At 29.2% G+C, this 23,370-nt stretch overlaps 2 protein-coding genes across 6 annotated transcripts in view; one reads left to right on the plus strand and one right to left on the minus strand.

Moving 5' to 3' along the window:
• Window positions 1–601: 601 nt before the first annotated feature.
• LOC105196287 (probable serine incorporator) lies at window positions 602–7,728 on the plus strand. Of its 5 annotated transcripts, none has more exons than XM_026137059.2 (11): window positions 602–836; window positions 1,430–1,594; window positions 3,036–3,220; window positions 3,294–3,503; window positions 3,579–3,663; window positions 4,353–4,536; window positions 4,623–4,808; window positions 4,964–5,002; window positions 5,488–5,650; window positions 5,744–5,932; window positions 6,026–6,625. In XM_026137059.2, the coding sequence occupies exons 1-10, from the start codon at window positions 810–812 to the stop codon at window positions 5,883–5,885; spliced, it is 1,386 nt and encodes a 461-aa protein (XP_025992844.1). In that variant the 5' UTR covers window positions 602–809; the 3' UTR covers window positions 5,886–5,932; window positions 6,026–6,625. The 5 variants fall into 5 exon arrangements, with proteins under 5 accessions (XP_025992844.1, XP_039303658.1, XP_039303659.1 ...); XM_039447724.1 differs by having other exon boundaries at window positions 5,500–5,650; XM_026137060.2 differs by lacking the exon at window positions 6,026–6,625 and adding an exon at window positions 7,006–7,728 and having other exon boundaries at window positions 810–836.
• The window catches only part of LOC105198276 (O-acyltransferase like protein), a 41,641-nt gene continuing 25,790 nt past the window's right edge, over window positions 7,520–23,370 (minus strand). The window contains exons 2-12 of the mRNA XM_026137066.2: window positions 22,960–23,115; window positions 20,113–20,333; window positions 14,924–15,132; window positions 13,943–14,198; window positions 11,830–11,990; window positions 11,582–11,750; window positions 10,626–10,819; window positions 10,415–10,544; window positions 9,843–10,035; window positions 9,223–9,368; window positions 7,520–9,095 (exon numbers count right to left, since the gene is read on the minus strand). Coding sequence (XP_025992851.1) covers window positions 8,949–9,095; window positions 9,223–9,368; window positions 9,843–10,035; window positions 10,415–10,544; window positions 10,626–10,819; window positions 11,582–11,750; window positions 11,830–11,990; window positions 13,943–14,198; window positions 14,924–15,132; window positions 20,113–20,333; window positions 22,960–23,115 — 1,982 coding nt within the window. The 3' untranslated portion in view covers window positions 7,520–8,948. The remainder of the gene's footprint in view (window positions 9,096–9,222; window positions 9,369–9,842; window positions 10,036–10,414; window positions 10,545–10,625; window positions 10,820–11,581; window positions 11,751–11,829; window positions 11,991–13,942; window positions 14,199–14,923; window positions 15,133–20,112; window positions 20,334–22,959; window positions 23,116–23,370) is intronic.

The raw sequence follows: 23,370 nt of genomic DNA on the forward strand, positions 1-23,370 counted from the left end.
ACATATGTATCTTCTGTATAGATATATAGGGTGTTCCAAAATTTGCAAATCAAAATAAGCGCATAATATTGTTTAAATATTAAATAATATTCGTGAAATATTACTCAATATTAAAGGACTTTTCGTAAAGTCTTTTCTGTTAGGTGAATATTGTATGAATATTATATATGAATAATGTTATATTAGAAGTAAATATTATTTATTTCAATATTTTAAATTATTTCAATTCATTTGAGTTCATTTGAATTCAAAACTACTCCGGGACTTTAAAACGAAAATTTGGATAAATTAAAATAAATTACAATTTTCTTTGATTTTATTTTAGTTTGCTAGGTATTTCTTGAAATAAAAATCTACAAAAAATTATTTTTTACTTAATTTTTCGGGAATTTTCTGGCTAAATTATTTTGATTAACGAATTTCGGGATACTCTATATATCTGATATTTGATTAAGTTTTAGAAAATCTTTGGAAACATGTAAACACTGGGTGCTTAAAGCATCCCTTTCGTGACTTTCATACTTTACTTATGTGTTTCCAACGCGCATGTGTAAGAAAAAGCGACTGGCGCAAAGCGCGCCACCTGGCGGCGAGTTACGTTGAAGACGTCGTGGTCAGCTGATCGCGTGAAGTTGCCTACTGGTGGCTAGTGTCAGTGCGCGTCTATTGTTGTTGCGTTTCTTCTTGTTCTTCTCGCGTTACTCTGTTCTATTTCGGTCTCGCCTCCAGCATCCGCGTCTCTTCCAGTCTTCCGCGAGACGTATTGTCTCATTCTTCCGTGAGGTAGCTCGAACGACGGGAGACTCGCCATGGGTCTCGTGTGTTCAACGGCTCAGGTAGGGCGACATGAATCAGAGATAACCACTGCGTATCTCTGATTCATCTTTCCTAAACTCTTTCTCTCCCACTTTCCTCTCCACTTATCGAAAACGTCAACGTGTTTTTCCTTTTTCTGAAATTATTCGAGGCAGCGATATTTATAGCGTTTTATTACAATACACTGCAATTGCAGTTACATTCCATGGTTAATCTCAACAACAGTTACATTCGTTTTATTGCCTCTGTGGACAAAGACATCTTAGGCTTGATTGTTTTATTTCTTTCAACGCAATTGAAACTATTACAATTTCACTTGGATACATGTCGTAGAAAAGTTTGCAGAGACACAAGTGGGTTGTTAAATATCTAATTACTTGTGTTTGTTATTTGATTACATATATACATGTCTCATATTGATTTTAATATACATATAAAGTGTAAAGTGTCAACGCTATTTTTAAATACTCTATGGAAGATGATAAAAATATTACAACCTTGTTAAAATAAGACTGTATTATTTGTATGAAATATGTATTATTATGTTTTTTGTTTTATTGATTTACAAATTACTTCAGGAATTTAGGCTCTACATTGCTCTTTTTTGTCACAGCTTGCATGCTTGTGTGGCAGCGCAGCTTGCAGTTTCTGTTGCTCCCAATGTCCCTCATGCAGGAACAGCACGAGCACTCGCATCATGTATGCACTGATCTTGCTGCTGGGTACCATCGCCGCCTGTATTACTCTGGCTCCTGGTCTTGAAAGTGCTCTCAAAAAGGTAATATTAGAAACAAAATCTAAAGTAAGAAGTGAATTAATGTTGCACTCAGAGAAAAAGACACAGTGGTGACAACTATCAGTAATAAATCACTAAATAGGGATGAGTAAGAAGTTATGAATAACATTGAAAGATCCTAAGTTTGAATCTCAATCAGTTTTGTTATTTTTTCCATTGCTTATATTTTTTTATTATTATTGTTTTGTAATTTATTTAGATTTATAAATAGTTAATTACTATATTTTTTCTTAGTTTATGTAACTTATTTATTGTTCAAATATATACAATAAAGAGAATCACCAAAATGGCGAAGAAAAAAATTAAATGTAGAACGACGTATACGAGTCAGGCATGATAAATGGTATGTAAAAAAAACGACATTTATTGATATTTAAATTGAAATGTATTGTATTTCAATTCTTCATTCGAGTCATCTTTGACATATATTGGAAGTGGTTGCAGTACAATTATACATTATTATTGAGGTGGGAAGTTTTGTAGAAAAGATATCAAAATATGCGAGTTGAAGATGGCTCAAAGAAAGACCCAAAACGAATATTTCAATTTTATAAATATCAATGAATATCTTTATATTAATTTTATCGCGCCTGACTCGTATCCGCCGCTTTACATATAATTTTTTCTTTATTATTTATTTTTCTTATTGCAATTTTATAATATAGTTGAGATACTAATTTGTCTATAAATTTATAGTATGATTTTTTTCTTGTAGAGAAAAATTGCCATCACTGATATAGCCTTCCTAAAGCAGCATCCTTATTTCTTGGAAATTAAACTATTAATATTAATTATAACATGATTACTTAGACAGTTAAAAAAATAAAAACTATAGTTTAAAATTCTATGTAAAAGTCGGTAAAAATAGAAATGCTCAATTTGGACCAGCTGTTGGTTTCAAATCAGACTGGAAAAAACGTTTTTACAATTTTTATTATAGTTCAACACAAGTGAGACATCAAAATGGTCTGAGGGAAAAATGAAGGGAATTAAATTATTTCCAACGACATCTTTGATTTTACAATCGGACTTTATTTGCACCCTAAAGATATTAAAAACTGCAAATAGGTCTAACTTACCCCACTCTTCCCTATATAGACGAAAATATATTTTTTTCCATGTTTTCTCATAGTGCGGTTTGAAGCATAAAATTTATAAACCATAAATCACTTCTTCATAATCTTCTTCTTAAGAATATATAATAGCTATGAAATCTTTAACTACAATATTGATAGATGTTTCATGAATTTTTTTACCTTTTCTTTAATACTTCAAGGTAGGAAAAATACTGTCAGATGCAACAGATCCACAAATACACTAAAGCGCAAGAAAAAAACGTATTAAATGGAAGGGCTTAATTCTAATGTAATTAGCTTTTTAATTTTATAAACTTTGTTATTTAATTGTGTGATTTTTAAAACAGGTCCCATTCTGCACAAACAGCTCTAATTACGTTCCATCGAATTTTGCTTTTGATTGTGAGCACGCAGTCGGTTATTTGGCGGTTTATAGAATATGTTTTATTCTCGCCTTATACTTCTTTTTGATGTCCGTGATCATGATCAGGGTGAGAAGTTCACGGGATCCACGGGCGCCCATACAAAATGGGTAAATCACAATCACGATATTACATCTAAAATTGTAACGTAAATCGTGATATTTACATGATATGTATTCTCAGATTCTGGGCAATCAAGTATCTTTTAATAATCGGTGGGATTATTGGCGCCTTTTTTATCCCAGAAAACTCATTTGGAATTACATGGATGTACTTCGGGATGCTTGGAGGTTTTCTTTTTATAATTATCCAATTGATTCTGATCGTTGACTTCGCCCATACCTGGGCTGACGCTTGGGTAGGAAATTATGAGACCACCGAATCGAAAGGATGGTAAAGATCTATAATATAAATACACAATTGTATGGTATAGATGTTTTTATTATCAAATGTATGAAATACGTTTAGGTACGCAGCATTGTTGGGCGCAACTTTCTTCAATTATGCTATCTCTATTACCGGAGCGGTGCTACTTTACATATATTATACACATGTGAGATCATTAATTATACATCTTTATCTACAGGGTGTTTACTATAAAGAGAAATCAGGAGAATTTTTTAGAGGATTTCTCTTTTTATTCTTGAAAATCATGGGATTTTCATGAGATTTTATTGATATCATGGGAAAATTTTTAGAATTTTACTTTTAAATTTAAATTTTATCTCCTGCCAAAATCATTTTTTTGATTATTTTATCTTGAAATGTAAAATATTAGCAATTGATAATAAATATTGCATATACATTCATGCTTTCATATGACTTGTGAGTTATAATGACAATAGAACACAATATGTTCTACATTGATGTTATGTGTTTAATCATCTTTCGAATTGTAGTTTTGGTCAACTAGATCTGTGTATCGCGGACAGATCGTTATATGCCATTTAGTTTAGATTATTTTTTTTTAGCGTTTTCTCAGATTTAATATTCGAAACTCAAGTGGCTTTTTTTTGTGATTGTATGATTAACATTAAAAGGAACATTATAAAACGCATATAATACAATAAATTTATTTCAAAGCTGCATTAAAAAATTCTGTAATTTGTATAATTTTGAATAGAGAATTCCTGAAAAATTCAAGAATTCTTAGGGAACTTTTTTACAAAATTTGGGTAAACACCCTGATATAACTGTAAAGAAAAAAAAAACAGAATATAATTATCTGTTTTGTATTTACAGCAAAGTACGTGTGCCCTGAATAAGTTTTTCATTTCATTTAATTTGATTCTGTGCGTCATTATCGGTATTGTGTCAATTTTACCAACTGTACAAGAACATCAGCCACGATCCGGACTTCTTCAGTCCTCTGTGGTAACATTGTACGTGGTATATCTAACGTGGAGCGGTATATCAAACGGTCCAGGTAAATGCCGATAATTTAAGGTAGAGACTAATTATTGGTTAGCAATCTTCATATTTTATTCTTGATTGTTATTATTTAACTTATAGATCGCGCCTGTAATCCTGGCCTCATCCCTGGCTTATCCTCACAAAATCGCGTTACGTTTGATAAGGAGAGCATCATTGGACTTATAATATGGTTTAGTTGCGTTTTATACAGTTCTTTACGTACGGCGTCTAAATCATCGAAGATTACAATGTCCGAAAATGTATTAGTTCAGGATAATGGAGCTGGTAAATATTTGAATGTTTGCTGTGTGTGTTTAGTAACTATACTCATCTGAAAACGTGCATTTCCTTTTTTTTTAGAAATCTTAACTATGAAATTTTTTTAAATGCATTGTAATATCTATTACCTCTTTTTGTATTAAATATTAATCTTTCTATAGTTAGGAATGCGGGAGAGCAGTCTCTTATCGGCAATGAAGGTAGGCACACACTACTTTATAAATAGAATTCATTTTTTAATCATGAATCATGATCATTATTTTTATCTTTAATAATATATGCCCATATGTTTACATATTTGCACAAATAAAGTTACTGAATGATTTAGATATTGATAATAGAAAATATTTTTTACATTTTATAATTATGTGGTATGAATAACTAGATTTACTCAGTAGTTAGTGTGTGTTTACTTTTACTGTCTTTTATTATATTTATTTGCTATTGCAAACATAATTTTTGTAATATTAAAATTAAGTATCGGATGTTGCAAGTTAATCTCAAAATTTTTCTACAATTTTAGAATGTACGTGATAAGAAATGATATCTACACATGCACATGCATTTTACAGCATGTTGTCAAAGACACATTTACCAAAGCCAAATGTTTGCTTTGTAGTATTTTTATTTGCAACTTAGTAGCTTTTTCTTTTACGTTCTTTCTCGTTTTGCTCAATGTAACCAGATTATACTCCAGTAGAAGGACGTAATGCCGATGCCGAAGGTGGGAACGATGCCAAAGTTTGGGACAATGAGGAAGAAAAAGTGGCGTATAATTGGAGTTTCTTCCATCTCATGTTCGCCCTGGCCACTTTATATGTTATGATGACACTTACGAATTGGTACAAGTGCGTATCTTTTATAACGTTAAACTTATTTTACGTTATACATATTTTAATATGCATCAATGTCATTCTATATATATATTGATATTTTAACAGACCGAACGTTTCCAATCTGGAGACATTAAATGCCAACACTGCTTCGATGTGGGTAAAGATTATTTCTTCATGGATGTGCTTGGGTCTTTATGTATGGTCGCTGGTAGCGCCTGCTATATTCCCGAATAGAGATTTCTCGTAAACTTCTGGATTTATTGTAAGCCCGAAATTCAGGAGTTTATGAAACAGGTATTTACGATTCGATATTGTAATGTAGTGAATACGATAAGTGGGTAAACAAATATTCATGTTTTAATATAATTTAAAAATCTTGTGTTACAGACATTTCTCTGCTTATGATCTAACATTGAAATGCTATTTATGATTATATTTAAGTCAAATAATGCAATATGAAATATTGCGTGTTAAAATATACTGATATATTCCTAAGAAGTAGACATCTATATGCAAGTAGACATTCTGTTTGCTTTCTCAGCAACTACATATTTAATATAGATATGTGCAGAATGGGCTGCATGTAATATTTAGTTACTAAACTTCTCTTTATTAACTTTTATTAATTTTTAGATTATACGCAAGACAATGTAACTGATTCGATTCATTATCGCGCGCACGCGTTGTTCTGAGACTAACAGTTATATTATCGTATGCTTTGTATATTCTAAAAATCAGTTCTATTAATGCCATAAATATAATTAGATGTATAAAATTACAGTATAAAAGAGATATGATAGGAAAATAACATATTTGTATAATCAAATTACATATTTATTGATAAGGAAAATTACATATTTTTATTTATAAAAAAAATTATATATCTAATATAAAATTTTACGATTGTTTGAAAAATTTTTTCAGCATCTATTCGATTTTTGTACTATGCAATACATTGCATGTACTCAAATAATATTGCTGTACCACTGATGCATTTATAACTAGTTTATAATTGATAATTAACGCATAAATATGCGTTATTGCAATATATTAATTGCATATATATATATATATATATATATATATATATATATATATATATATATATATATATATATATATATATATATATATATATATATATATATATATATATATTCCTATCAAACGTGATCGTATTCGTATAATATGGCACAATTAAATACATTTGACATGTTGCTTATTAAAAGTTGTAGCGTTTAGATATTACTTTATTCAGGAGATGATTACAAGAACTGTATTTTATTTATTATAGTAATACATTTATTTTGTTGTCCTCCAATTATTGATTCTTTCTTTCAGTTATTGTTTTATGCTTTTATTTTCAGCTAAATCAGCCTCAGTTTAGAGCTTTCTTGTAATATCATCCATCTATTATAAAACGTACGTAACTATCACTATAAAAGAAGTTAATGAGAACTGATCTTGCGAATGAGTACTGTTAAGGATGTAGGATTAGATAATTGCCGTATGTGATAATTTTTGCAATTCTATAATACATAAAAAATTATTTCTTAAAATAATTTTCCTGAAATGTTTACATAACTATACATCTACCAAGAAATTCTCTTTTTGTTAATATTTACGATACAAACATTTCTCTGTTCTTTTATCTATTTTTTTAAATCAATAAAAAAAAATACATGTAAGTATATTTCACTTCTATGGATATAGCTATGTAAATACATTTAAATTGTCATAGTTATTGTGAGCTACTCTAAGGCAGCTTTGTGTAAATCAATTATTTTAATATTATAAGAAGCATTTTATATAGGAAAAAAGATGTAACAATTATATGGTTATATTTGGAACATTGTATGGTAAAAATTTTTTTTTTTTTAATGAAGCTCGAAATAGTAGACTTTAGTTTTAAGCTTCTGCTGTATGTGTATTTATGTATATTATTGTGATGAATATGAAATATTTATCTTATTTTATGCAATGTTCCGCGTGAAAACAGAGTATCGTATTCAAGAGGAAATATATGTAAGCTGTATTTCTTGAACGATGTATGTAATATGTATAAAAGTAAAGAAAACATGATAAAATTATATGAAATTGTTTAATTTAATACTATTAACACAGTAATACAATTAATAAAATAATTACATTTTAGTGACCATGATTTTCTGAATAATTTTTTAATTTCTAGTCAGAAAATATTTGTACGTGAAATCATTTCATATCACGTTTTTTCTCATCGATACGTAAAATAATCTGTACCATTTGCTTATTATAAAGTAAATGTACTAATAATAATTTAATACTAATAGTATTAAATTACTATAATTCCTTACATTTTCCATTAACTACGTCTGATATGTAGTTACAAAAAATATTGGTCTCCATTATTATTTATATTTTTTTAAATATTCTACATTATTAATTAATATCTTCAGAGCTTATGCAAGAACAGGAATTATAAAACATACAATATTAATCTTCATTCGTATCGTGAATTATATGACAGTACATTGATTCACTGAAATATTCCTTGTTAAGTTTATTGCTCGAAAATTAACGAGAAACTAATATTTACAATTTTTTATGGTCATATTTGATGTATATAAAGGTATAGTAAAAATATTTTTAACCCTCAGCTGACACACTGGGTGTCGTACACCCGGGCCGTTTACAAAAATGCTTTGTAAATTATTCACTCCTTTTCTTCTGAATATTTCGAATATATTCAATTTCTCGGTTTTACCACCTATTTAGTCTTCTTGATTTTTTGGCGTATCGCGTAATTTAAAAAATTGTTCAAATTCTATTCATTACGTACCGAGATATACACAATTCAAAATGATCGGGTGTGGTATACCCACGTGTGGCAAAATATCGAATTCAATATAGTGTGTTAACTGAGGGCTAATTACATAATGAGGTCGATGAATATTCATTAAAAAAAAAGTTGTTTAAATATAAATACACTTCATTTCTACGCATTAGGATGCGTTTAAACATTAAGTAGAATGCAAAATATTAGAAAAAAAATATTATGAAGAATTAGATTTTACAAAAATTAATTCAAATTGTTTCACATAGGAAAGTAATTAGGATTACTTTCCTATGTGAAACAATTTGAATTAATTTTTGTAAAATCTAATTTTTCATCATAATTTTTTTTTTCTAATATTTTGCATTCTACTTAATGTTTAAATTATTTTAAAAATTTAATTATAAAACGCTATGTACAAAGCTGCAGACGAGCTATTGTAAATAAGCTAAAATATTTGGTCAAAATTAAAATTAAAAATAGTTAAAATGGATATTACTCAACTTTGGATGATTTTGTTACATCCTTTTCCAACATTGGTTTTTTCAATATGTAATTTTTTAGATTCTGGAACGGCGTGTCGAACAGTAGCGTGAGCACTATTGATGCGAAAAGAATCCACGCTATCTCTTTTATATTTAGCTGAAACAAATTACAGACGTTTAAAACAATATTGTGTTTAATTAAATAATTTTGTCAAGTATGAATAAAAGGCGAGAGCAAGACGTTGGAAAAAATTTAATTAACTTGTTTTGAATACAACACTTACCATTACTCTGAAAAATTCGTAGTGCTCCGCGGTGCGAGTTTGCCCAACATTGTAGAAATATATTGGGAATTGCGTTAAATATATAGCATAACTAATCCTTGTGGTAACAAGAAATCCTCGCCAAGAGACTAATTTGCTCAAAAATCCTGTAATTCGAAATACATTATTCGAAGATAATTGCTAGAGATGTGCGAACAATTTGAATACATATCGAATCAGATAAAATTCGATTCGGATTTGAACCTGTATAACTCAAATCTAAACTATTTGAAAATTTCGAATTTAAAGAGTTTGAATTTTGTATATTAAAAGACTTAAAGAAGTACGAATGACACATTTATAACAACAATTTTATAAATTTATATTTAAAATTGGTATATTGTATTTAATCAATATCATTTTTTTATTATCTGTATGTTTATTAAAAAATTCTATGTAACAATAATCATAATATTAATTAAAGTTATCATCGGTTGACTCGAATTTAATTCGATTCGGATTTGAACAAAGAAATGAAAATTCCATTCGACTCAACCTTAAAAAAGTCTCTGCACATCTCTAATCATTGTTATTTGTAAAATATTAATTTTTCGATGTTAATGCGACGATTCGATAATTACCGTTTGAACTCCCGGTGTATTGCATTATTGCTAGCCAAACGTGCAGGCTGCACCATCCGATGGGAGCGAACGCGTTGTAAATAGCCGCGTGAATCGGATTGTACACGTAATCGATAGAGCCCATTTTAGAAGGCCCGATAAAAGCCGCCAGGAACATTAAGCTGCACACGATCCAGCCAGTGTAGAGGGCTGTCTGAAAACATTAAAATTAGTGTATTTGGTTGTGCGAGTGTCGTGCACCGCGCGTAAACACTGAAAAAAATGTCCAGAGACTCAATAAGTAGCCTATTAAAAAGTAACATACGGATGTTTACGATGATTCAAATCGGACAAATTCGATCAAGGTTCATTGAGAATGAGATTATCGATTGACGAACGAAAATGAACAGAAAAGAAATATCTATTTATCTTTCGAATAATCTGTTCATTTCCATCATGAATGCTCAGATGGTTTTATTCTCGATGATCGGATTTTTATCTGATCATAAATATCCGTATTACTTTTTGAAAATATGTATAACTCGATCAGGCAGTTTTCTCAGTTTCTTACAATTAACATAACGACCACTCACTGTGCTCAGCTTAAAATCTTTGGGTATATTTCGCAGCAAGTAACCCGTGAAGATACCGATGATGTAAACGGTCAATCTGTGCGACGGTAATGAGTAAGAGTAATCAGCAGTGTCGAATAATTGTCTTATCCTGCGTGAGAGAATGGGATATGAATAATACATAATCGGAATTGATTTTTTCTTGTTGCAACGCAAATGTTGATTTACTTACGACGTGCCGTAGTACACGTAATTGTTGAGATTTTTGGTATATGTGACATAGAATCTCAATATCGTAGATATCGAGGCTATTACACAGAGTACAATGGCCCCCATTTTTGGCTTTTTATACAGAAACAGCACCAGCAGAGGTGAAATCGCGAACAGCTGCGTGTCTATACCTATATGGTGCGTGTGCGTAAGACACTGAAAGCAGAAAATGTGACTGTTTACTGTGGTGAAAATTTTTCTCATAATTTTTATACGAATTGGAACATTTTAAAAAATACTCAGCAAGTCTACCATCTTCTCTTTGAATTTTTCATACATGCGAATTCTGAAGTATTCTTGAGATTTCTCATCCCATAATTTCTAAAAGAAGTACTTTTGACTTTTTTTTAGATTTTATAACATTTCATTAAAAGTATAGAACAAAAAAATCTTAGAAATCTTAGAATATTTTGTAATTAACATATATGTGAAAAATTCTGAAAAAAAATATGTAAACTTTCTGAGCACACTTCTGAAAAATGTCCCAAAAAATCTGAGAAAGTTCTCTTTGGTATTTCTTGAACGAGCTTAAAGTTAAACGCATCGATCATAAAATTTGCTAATATTTCTAAAAAAAATGACTCAATCTTTTTGAACTTTGTTTTAAAGTTAATCGTTCTTATGTTTTGTTTTTTTATCCTCTGCGTAGCTACTAGTAAGAATCGATTTGCTTTAGATTTGAATAGTTTGCACATCTTTAATAGCTATTACTTTCCTATAAGTACATAATATTCCTAGAATATTATATGAACATTATTATTAATTGTTAAACTTAGTTTTCGCCATTTTTTGCTTAAAAAACGAATTGATTTTAATAAAAATATAAATTGTTACTACTTCTAAGAATATACCTAGAATATTAGATACTTATTAAATAATATTACGCGCATACAAGGTTTACTCACGCATTTCACTTACTATATTTTCAAATCCGAAATAATTGTGAATAAATAAGAAATTCCGCCACCACGTTTTTTTACAGACTTCCGCGTGACTGGTTACCACTAGCGGCCACTGCGGTCCGGATCCGATGTACGGCATAATGTATGTACAAAATAATATCAGTGCTCCTAGAGTTGGCACTAACCTGAAACCGAACGGATTGTATATATTGAAAAGAATCGTTTCTCTTTTTTTTTATTACTTATTGGGACATACATCAGTACCTTAGCAAGCGCGAGAAGTATTCGTTCTTGATGTCCAAATTACCCGTCTTTTTCAATTTACCTAGGAACGAGTACGTTGTTAATAGACCGGATAACATAATGAATGGATCAGTATACAGACTGGCCGCTCGTCCTATGACTGTCCATGGTTTACCTAAAAACTGTGGTGAAAAATTATCGTTCATTTTCGAGTAATGTGCATTGGTGACGACGATCGACGGCGATCGATTAATTGAAACATCACACAGAAAAAAATTATTAAATCAACAATGAATTGTTGATTTAATAATTTTTTTCTGTGTGATGTTTCAATTAATCGATCGCCGTCGATCGTCGTCACCAATGCACATTACTCGAAAATGAACGATAATTTTTCATATATAAGCAAAAATATAAAATCTTCTTGGAAGAATTTATAATCTTAAACAGACATAATTTTGCTTACATAAAGAAAATTCTTTTCTTCGTGTAAGCAAATTATGTCTGTTTAAGATTATAAATTCTACCAGGAAAATGTTATATTCTTGCTTATATACGAAACAATGAATTGTTAATTTCATACTATTTTTTTTTCTGTGCATAGATAAAATTTTAAATATTATATTCATACGATAAAAATATAATCTTTGTAAAATAATATTCTACATTATATTCCAAAAATGCTTTATATATATATTTTACTTTCCGTTAAAAAATTTTTCACATATAATTATATTTAATTATGTAAAATTGTATACAAATATAATATGTATAATTTAATATATAATTATATTGTATATAATTTTATATAATGTGTCTAATTCTTATATACAATATATTTTAAATATATTATAATGATTTATATTTATATACGATTATAAAACCTCTTTATAGTTCCTGTATAAATTTATATAATTATATATCAAACTATCTACATAGTTTATTGTATATACATATATAATTATATATAAAAGATAAGATTCTGATTTTATTTTATCTACATACGTATATATTTTATAAATATGTTATATAAACGAATAACAGAAAAATTCCAGATGCTGTTCTGCATATTTGAAAAACTCAATAAAAATTCTTGCACGAATATGTTCAAATTAGTTTCTGCGTAATAGTTACTGCACGAAAATTGCGTCTAATATTTTTATTGTCAAATACAATATTTTTATAGTTTATAATTTTAATGCCAAATAACGCATCATGCTCTGTAGCATTGACATATAGAATAGCGACCTGTCTTGTGAATAACTGCGACGCCATATGTTGCCTCGTTGATTAAAATTTTTTGCACTCTTGTCATGTGTTTTAATTTTAACTAGCATCGGATTTCTCGTTTCAAAGAAATGACATCTATAGAAAAACGACAACTATTTTAATTTCTCCCGAACACAGCAAAAACAAGTCTTTTCATATGTTATTCCGCTTGCTATTCTGCATATATAAAAATCAATAAAAACGGTAATTTTATATTTATAAAAAATATATAGTAATTATACAATACATGTTTAGTCTTTCTGATAACTTTTATTGTTTTCGTATAATTTTTGAGGCAAGCAATTGTTGACAGCCGCCACAAACTGGACTGTGACCGTTTTTGTAATCGCAGAAGTTAAGCAATGCTAGGTGTGACTATGGCTTGTCTAGGTGACCGCGCTTGCAAGGTTTTGCGATATCAGAAATTAAGCGACACTAAATTATGAATATAGGGGAACAGAGTATGAAATTTTTAAGTTTTCTCAACATGTATAATTGTGTATAATTATATATGTATACATATTTGACATAATTTTGTATAATTGTATGTAATCATTTATATACAAGGTGATTATTAATGAATGTACCTACTTTTTATCATAGGAGCATGATTTACCGACGGATACGCATTTCTAACATATTATATTAAAAATTACAAATACGTGCTCCTATGGTAAAAAGTGAGTATAACCATTAATAATCACCCTGTATAGTTATATATGAAAAATATTTCATTGGGTTGTAAAAGGATTATAATTTTGCGAATTTGTTTTATGTAAAAGAGAATACGATTTTTTTTTTAATTGAATTTTACGTTTATGAGTTGATATCATTTGTCTTTGAGAATAGGTAATTTACAACGTACCTCGCTCATGTAAGTTCGGTTCATGTATGGCATAAAGAAAATGGCCATGCTCTTGTGAGCTGTAAGTAGCAGAAGACTGTTTAAAAATCGCAAACCATGGAGCGATTCTATATCGCCTTTCGGTCTTTCCAACGAGAATAATTTCCGAATGTTGCGCTTCAAAGAGAACGATAAGAGCAATTCGCTAGCCGGTATTTCGAGATGATCGTATAACGCGGCTACGAGAGTCAGGACGAGTATGGTGACGAAGAAAAGACTGAAACAAGTAACGTGAAAATTATTCAATTAATTTAAAGTGGACTGTTCCATTCATCTTTGGGATCAGCAATTTTTACTTTCGCGAAGATTTGCAGTAAATGCATAAAAAAAATAGAGGTTTTTGCAAGCCAGTAAACAAAAATCAATTGAAATGAAAAGAAATAGACTCATTTCGACATTTTTGAATTAGCTTCAAATTTTTCAAATCAATTTGAATTAAAAAATAATTTTATGGAGACATGAATCCATCCAAATTTAAAAATATTCCAGCGCGTCTATTCTGTAATTTTTAACGACAATTTTGTTATCGTTATAATATTTACAATTGATTTCAATACAGTTAAAATTACAAAATTCCTTGTATCTATTAAATGGAATTGAATCTAACCCTGGGATTTCTATTGTTCCAATTCAAAAAAAGTTATGCGGGTCATGTAATCCACGAAACGTGATTGAAATGAAGTGATGCCTATTCTTTCAATCCAAAAGAAGTTTTCGCGTGTCACGTAATTCATTTTAATCTATGATATAAGATTGAAATGAACGTAATTGCTATTCTTTAATTTAAAATGTGTTCAAATGAATTAAAATTGATTTATAAAGTTGGGAAAGATTATTTTTAAGTTTTGTAGTTGGCAATCCATAAATTTAATTAACCGATTAAATTTGAGTTGATCGAATTCGGTGAAACTACATACATGATTCAAACAAATATATTTTTACCTAGTGGCGATAGTTCCCTTTGATGGAACAAATTCGTTCTTCACTTGGCACATGTTCTGGTCTACTCGCAACGAGATTTTGAAACCAGTCTGAGCCGTGTACTTCGAGATAGTATGTTGAAGGGAGGCCTTCACATCTTGGGCTGTACATGATGCCGGTGTGCATATGGCCCAATTCAAGCTGCTAAAACGCGGCACTCTGTGGCCGGGCTGAAAATAAAAATAAACAATCTTATGATCTGTAATATTGCATCACGTAATAGAAAACAGTTACAAGGAAAGGCCTCTAATACGAAAATTTAAAAATGTACGAAATTTTGACAGTACATATAAAATATTCTGACATGTAGTAAACTTTTAAACAATTTTTTTGCTGTTTGAATGTACTTTGAAGAAGTAAAATCAATATCAAAAATGAAAATTAACCCACTTTTTATTTTTATTTTATTATTCACTAAAAGGAGAAAAAACAAAATTTTAGAGAGAAAATTTATTTCTTTTAAGATTTATCGATTAGAAAACTTAGTTCTTGTTTAAAAAATTATAAAAAATATATAAAAACGTATGAAGTAAAAATATATGAAATATATGAAATAAAAATGAAAAGTAAATATTAAAATGCTCGTCGATGATCATTTACGCAAAATCTCACTGAAAATGTTAAAAAAAATTCTATTGCCATATTAGCTACGCATAATAGGGATAATAATAAATATCAAGTTTCTTGAATGTTCCTACAACTAATGTTTGTTTCTACAAGTTTTGTATAAATATTTATCGAAATGAATAATCTTCAGAGATCAATTTTAATCCTTCAGGATGAAGTCAGGCAGCAAAATGTTATTTACTACATGTCACCATCTACTTTATATCTGTCAAAGTTTCATAATTTTTTAAATTTCTGATTTGGGGATCGTTCCCTGTTAGTAACTAAAATTGTAATTTTAATAACAAAATATTTTTTTTCAGAAAAAATAAATCTGGAATCGATTTCTATTGAGCAAATAATTCGAAAGAATAATAGTCACAACAAATTTGTAATTATAACAAAATACAATACATATTATTTTCTGTTTATTATTTTTTCATTTTCATTTTATTTTGTGTAATATTGTTTTATTGTATTATTTTATCGATGATATCAATAATCTTTAAATCGATCGTTTAATATGTGTATTAATTAGTTGATACGCATATTAAATAATCGGTGCAATTACAGTTGGAATTAATTCTTAAAAACATTCTTCCAGATACATTTCAAATAGATATCATAAACATCTCTCTAATACATCTTCAAAATATACTGCGATATGTAATAAAGGTTTTTTATTAAACACAGAATCGCAATAATATTTTTCATAATTATTATGAGTACTAATATTAAAAATTACAATTTTTGTTTTTTCATTATTTTTAGTATTACAATAAAAAAAAAAATAATTATAAAAATGTATTGCGTAACAAAAGTAGAATGTTATAAAATTATAAACAATTTTCACGTATATATATTACAGTTTATTTAAAAAACAAATACTAACTCGTTGTAAAATAATATGCCATTAATTAGTAAAATAAAAATTGACAAATTATATTCGTAAAAATTAATATAATGCTTTTTTTCACTGTATCACAAAATTAATAATTAGTAAATAATCGTGTTAAGTAATTTCTAAATTTCTTACACTAAGCGCGTCCGTGCGTTTATAAGAATAATTATTATTTATTCACTTCGATAAATATTTATAACAATTGAGAAAAACTTGCAGAAACAAACATTATTTGTAGGAGCATTCAAGAAACTTGATATTTATTATTATCCATTTATTATGCGTAGCTGATATGATAATAGAATTTTTTCCAACATTTTCAGTGAGATTTTGCATAAATAATTATCGACGAGCATTTTAATATTTACTTGTTGTACAGGTTCTTTTGCATAAGCCTATTAAAAACATTTGCGAGAGGTATAAATAAACGAGACAAAGATGTTTTATAAATCATATTTCCACGAAGGCGGAATTAGATATTCACAAAGTAATTGATGCATTTGTCAGGCAATAATAATTAATGCTCTTGAGTATCGTTATGAGCTAACAATATCCGAATGATAAATATTAGCGTCAGCCCAATACGCAATATTGCAGATGATTTTTCTACAGACAGATTATGCACGCTTAGCGTATTATTCTCTGTATTGTTATGTAATCGGATTATCGATATCTAAGCAAAACAAATTTTCTGCATGGTTAATTTACATTCTTGAATGATTTATTTCACGTTTACTTAAGAACCTCAATTAAGGCCATTTATGCTTTTTATTCTATTGCTACGTTGAATAATGGCGTTAAAATCGAGTGAATCAATTGTGCGATCTTTTTCTTTATACACAATACGTTGAAATAAATAAATTTTTATTGGATCTTGCAAGATCCACTTATTTATTTATTTATTTTATTTATTTATTTCATGAAATCTGAGTATTCGGGAATAACGTTACGAATTTCTGTGTATTCATATTTTTCAGATCTACAGAAACGAACTTCTCACTTCTAAATTAAACTCAAACCTCTAGCTATCAGGAGAGGCGTAACATATTAATAATAAACAAATTAAGTATGACATAAGGCATCATTTTTTAAAGGGCCCCTAATGCTGCACGCATTATATACGGTTAGATTGAAGACATTACTTTTTTATCGCATTTCTGTACATACGTATTACCGTTCTTAAATTCGGGAATACTTGCGATTTATTCTCGCATTTCTTAAAAAGTTAAATTTAGAAAAGTCTTCGAAAAAGTGTGAAAATATGTATTTGAATGAATATCGAAAATATTATAATGTTTTATCTTTTCTTTTTTGTAAACTATTTAATTTCGAAGATAAAAACGTTTTGTAAAAATAAATTTTTACACAAAAAATCGGTATTATTGTGAAAAATTATTTTTAAAGTACGTGTATAACTTTACAATGGTACATAATTTTATTCACTACAAAATAAAAAGTAAGAAAATTTGTATTAATTAAAAAAAATATTTTAAAGCTTAAAATATTTTTTTTAATTAATACAAATGTTACTGCTTTAAAAATATTTTTTTCTACATAAAATTGAAAATTGATGCTTGTTAATGCTTTTATTTTACTTTAAAATGCTATAGCTTAATGAATCATGAGATAAAAATGAGCAAAGATTAAAACATGTATAGAATGTGATAACGCAAGCTGGCTCGTGATCCTCTTTCTTATATAACACAATTTTATATGTCGGATTCAACATACATTACGTCACACATTAAATTCAATTACATTATTTAAAAGTTACATTTTTAAAGGCTTTCAAGTTAAAAAATTAATATTAACATGAATTTCTTAAAATTACGTAAAGAGTATACATCTGTAAAAATCATTATTACTTGTAAAATTCAGCTTTAATAAAAACGTAATGAACACTAATGGCCGCTAATCAATGTCTAAATAAAGCTGTAATAAACTAAATAATTTTATGCAAACTATATGGGATATGATGTCTGGTGACCTCACATTTATCTCACAACCGTTTTCCGTCCTCTCTATTTAAGGTTTTAATTTTTATTGCTCGAGAGCGTAGAACGATCTAGCATCGTCCGCGCCAGCTATCACTGATTTAACAGAGAAGTCTCCAGCAATTCGGAGACTCGAACATTTCTTTTTCGAATAACTGTTTTTTTTTTCACGTAATTCCCCGTTTTATTTAAAATTCACTATGTTGCTCGTCTTTATCGCGATTGCTCACTGGGCGTCTTTTATCCGTCGACATCCGACTACTGATGATTTACATAAATCCTGTGCGGCAGGATTCGTGCATCTATTACATATTCATTAAACAGATTAAACGTATGCGCCGACGATGACTTGTCAAATCATTAAAATGCTAGGAACCTTATGTTCGTGGGGAAATACCGATATGGAAATATATTTTTTATTCGGGAATGTAGATCTTTATATTTGAGACTTTAAATTACCTTTTTAACTTTATCGCGCACGAATCTAATTAAGTTAATTTTATCGCTTTGTCCAATAATACATTGTGTTGAAAAATGAACGGTATTTCTGTAAGGCATTCTCGCTTAAAATATCGATACTCGTATAGCTACCTAGAAATTAATAGTGATCTCGATCGTTAAGGGTCAACGGATAAATGGCGAACAATTTAAAGATGTGTTACATCTGAAAGTATTACTCGTACAAAAAAAAAGATACATTGTTTCATTATTATTAGATTTAATTTTGTTTAAATTTGAGCAGTCTTATTAAAAATCATTTTTTGTTTGATTTTGATTCTTATGTAAAATCGCTTTTTGTAATGCTTATTAGCATTTGATGAGTAAGTAGCATTCCGAATTAAATCAAATTTTTTACATGTACCAATACAATTTTAATAAATATTTGTACAAAAGTTCATTTTGATTCGTTCACTTGTTTAAAATTTTGAATGGTTGCAAAATATGATCATTTATTAACCTATGTGTCACATCTCGAAGTATTACTCGTACGAAAAAACGCTTATAGATTGTTTTATTATTACTACATTTAAATATCTATGTAAAATTTGATTACAATTTTTTTTATTAAAAGTAATTTTTTGTTTGATCTTATGTAAAACCACTTTTTGTAATGCTTATTAATATTTGATGAGAAAGTAGCATTTCGAATTAAATCAAATTTTTAATATATACCGATAAAATTCTAATAAATATCTGTGAAAAAGTTTATTTTGATTCTCTCACTCGTTAAAAAAATGTAAAACTTATTTAAGTATTAAAATTGTAGCCAAATATAATTGTTTACACTACATAAACTATTATAAATCAAATTATTTCTATTACTCTTCGAACTTGGTTTTAGGGTCGAAATTTGGATTACAATTAATTAAAAGGATAAAAATTCACAATCAAAATTTTTGTCGTTTTAATTACAAAAAAAAAAATAAATAAATTTAAGAAGCCTGCAGCTTTAAAATTTGAATAACTTTTAGCCGATATTGGATAGCCAAGGTATCCTCAAGCACACTTTTGATATTCTACATGCCGAGGCGATCGGCCGTTCCGCTCGCGAACGTGAGATATCGCGATAAGATGCGGTGATTGATTGCGAAACGATCGATCACGTCGGTTCGCGTGCCGCATCCCGAGAATACACATTATACACTCACGTCGGTCATGTTGCTACGAAACGCGTAATGCGAATGCATCAGGCGATGTAGATACTTGAGGTCCGGTCGAGACTGGTCGACGTCCAGCTGCAAATGCGCGAGACAATACTGTCCTCGAATACCATCCTTGCCCTCGACACCGACACATTCATCAAAATCGCCGAATTGATTAACGTTCCCGCTCAGCAGACCGGAAGGCACTTTTGCGGTCGCGTCGTACACTAAAACATTAAAAGCGATCAATATTACGAAAATAGAAAGACGGCACCTTCCTCTGATCGTGAGGACGTGAGGATCCTTACAATGTTCATCGTATCAACGGAGTGTTTATGTATTACCGGGAAAACCCCAAATTTTTAGAGAATTTCTTGTCGAGAATTTATTTAGAGAATTTATTCTCAAAAATCGCAGATTTTTATAGGATTTTATTGATACTGGATATAAATTTTGGAATTTTACTTTTATATTAAAATTCTATCCGTTTTTTCTGACAAAATTATTTCTTTGATCTCTTTTTTTAATAATACAAAATATCGACAATTGATTAACAATGAATATGACATACATCCACATACGTTCCCTTGCCAATTTTTTTAAAAGTCAATGACAATGGAGGACGATACATCATTTTAAATTGCCGTTTTTAAATTCTGTGCTTCTAGTGAGCTAGAGGTGTTGCCGATTATGAGATTATTATATGCCAGTAAGAAGAAAAACAATATGAAGTAAGAGTTGATTCTAACTCTTATTAACTTAAAAAGTCGAACAATTAAATTTGTGAATTACGTATCAATTGTAAAACTTATAATAAAATTGATTATTCCCAATATAATTTTTTAATTACATTAATTGAACTTATTACTTAATAGTTACATATTATTATTTAAAACAATGTATACTTTTTTATTTAAAATTGTGTAAAATAATATGTACATATATAAACACAATATTATATTCTTTACGTAAATAAATTTTAAATTGTAAAAAATGAAAAAGAGACAACATAATACGATTAATTTTAAGTTTCGCAATTGGTAATTTATAAATTTAATTGACTTTTTTTTAAAGATGTCTGTATCACATCTCAAAATAGATATTATCAAAAATAAAAAATGTTTTACATTGTTCTATCATTATGTTTGAGTATCTGTAAACTTTGAGCATAATTCTTTTATTGGATAAAAAATTATTTAATTTTTATTTGTTATTGATTTTTGTAAAATTATGTTTTATATCATTTATTTGTAAATTTGACGAACAAACAGCATTACAAAGTAAAGCATATTTTTTTAAATAAAATTCAAATTTGTGTAAAGTTTCATTTGGATCTTCCACTTACTCGTTTAAAAGTTATTTATCTAAAACTGCAATAAAAAATTATTTTTACTGATAAACCGATTATAAGCTGAATTCTTTATTGTTTTCTTTGTAGCTGGTTTTAGAGTCAAAATTCAGACATTTACAATCTAATTTTTTTAGATAAAAAAGAATAAATTTAAGAAGCTTGCAATTTTTTAATTACGGTAACTTTAATCAGTATTGTAGAGCCAAAACATTTTTAAGTTAATTGGAGTTGATGAGACTGGCCTTTACACATATTATTTCTTCTTAATTCTTTCTCAAATTTAATATTCCAAACTCGACTAGTTTTCCTTTGTGATTATGCAATTATATAATTAAGAAACACATTAAAAAATATAATACAATAAATTTATTTCAAAGCTGTGTATTAAACAAATTTTCTAATGTTACTTGGAATATTGACTAAAATTCGTGGAAAATCAGGGAATTCTTTGAAATATCTTTTACAAAATTTTAATCAATATCACTGAGCAAGTAAACTCGGCGTAAAATTTTGACGACAGAGATTATTCCGTTGGGAGTATGCCATGTAATAATAATAATAATAATAATAATGCTTGCGCGATACCTGCGTCGTTCGTAATAACATAAAAATACTACACATTGGTGATTGTACACGTGCAAGGTGAATTCAGACGAAAAAGAAAGAAAAGAGTGGATCTGACGACGATCGCAATATGTCCAAGTAATCGTTGCCAAATCCGTCGTGCCGAGTATGGAATATCGTGCGGCATTAATGCTCGTTTACGAATACAACATTCTGGCAATTATTCGGGTAGCTTGCGAAAGATCATTAAGGACGTATATGTGTCACATCTTAAAGTGTTATCAAAGTTTAAAAATTTCATTGTAGATTATTCTATTATTACGTTTCCGTATCTATGTAAAATTTGAGAAAAATTCTGTTATTTAAAAGTCATTTGATTTTTTGTTTGCTCTTGATTCTCACCTACAGTCACGTTCTGTAGTATTTATTTGCAAATTTGATAAGGAAGTGATATTTGAAGTTAAATCAAATTTTTTAAAAACTAATAAAACTCTAATACACATTTGCAAAAGTTCATTTGGATTCACTTACTCGTTTAAAAGTTATCTGCCTAAAATTCTAACAAAATCATTTTCGCTGTATAAGCCATTATAAACCAAGCCATCTTTATAACTGACTTCAGAGTTCAAATTTGAGCATTTACGATCAAATTTTTGTTATTGATTAAGAAAAAAGAAAAGAATAATCCTAAAAAGCTCGCAGTTTTTAAATTTCGATAACTTTTAGATGGTCTGTAGAGTCACAAAAAACATCCTTAAATACAAATTCGTGCCCGCCGATCAACGTTGTGTGTGTACATATTACGTGTGTTTCGAGTTCCGTTCTCATAATCGTTCCGAAAGAGGAATTTCTTGGAGCGAAACTTCCGTAATTACCGTTGTGTAATTTGACTTCAGATTAGAGAGTTTATTACTCGTAAGATCAGTAGCTCGACTTACTTCTGAGCGCCCACAGCGTGAACTTCGCGAGCTCCTGGTGAAAGATATTGGCGTGTCGTTTGCATTCCGCGCTGACGCCTCCCGCCCCGGGATCGTAAGGGGGCAGAATTTGCAATAATCTCCGCGCCTCGAGATCGATTTTCTCGGGGAAATCCTCTGAAAAAGAAAAAAAAAACGTGGAGTCCTTTTAACGCTTCTCGATGTCTGGAAATCTCGGATATTCTGGCGTTGGAAAGTAAAGGGGATCCGCGAAAAGGCTCGAAGGCCTCTCGCTCCTCCCTCTCATCCTCGGCGAATTAGTACATCGTCGAGGAATTCACGTAAATCGCATGAGACCGGTTATACGTGCCTCGTATTCAAACACGGAGGAATTTTATCGACGTAAAAGCCACGTTCGCCTGACATTGACAT

This window comes from Solenopsis invicta, chromosome 4, assembly GCF_016802725.1.
Source record: "Solenopsis invicta isolate M01_SB chromosome 4, UNIL_Sinv_3.0, whole genome shotgun sequence".
Classification (NCBI taxonomy): Eukaryota; Metazoa; Arthropoda; class Insecta; order Hymenoptera; family Formicidae; genus Solenopsis; species Solenopsis invicta.

What these genes read in the sequence shown, in the direction of transcription:
- LOC105196287 (XM_026137059.2), top strand. Translation starts at nt 810, where the DNA reads ATGGGTCTCGTGTGTTCAACGGCTCAG. An exon ending in CGGTATATCAAACGGTCCAG is followed by an intron (nt 4,537 to 4,622) that starts GTAAATGCCGAT and finishes TTTAACTTATAG; the next exon opens with ATCGCGCCTGTAATCCTGGC. An exon ending in ACACTTACGAATTGGTACAA is followed by an intron (nt 5,651 to 5,743) that starts GTGCGTATCTTT and finishes ATATTTTAACAG; the next exon opens with ACCGAACGTTTCCAATCTGG.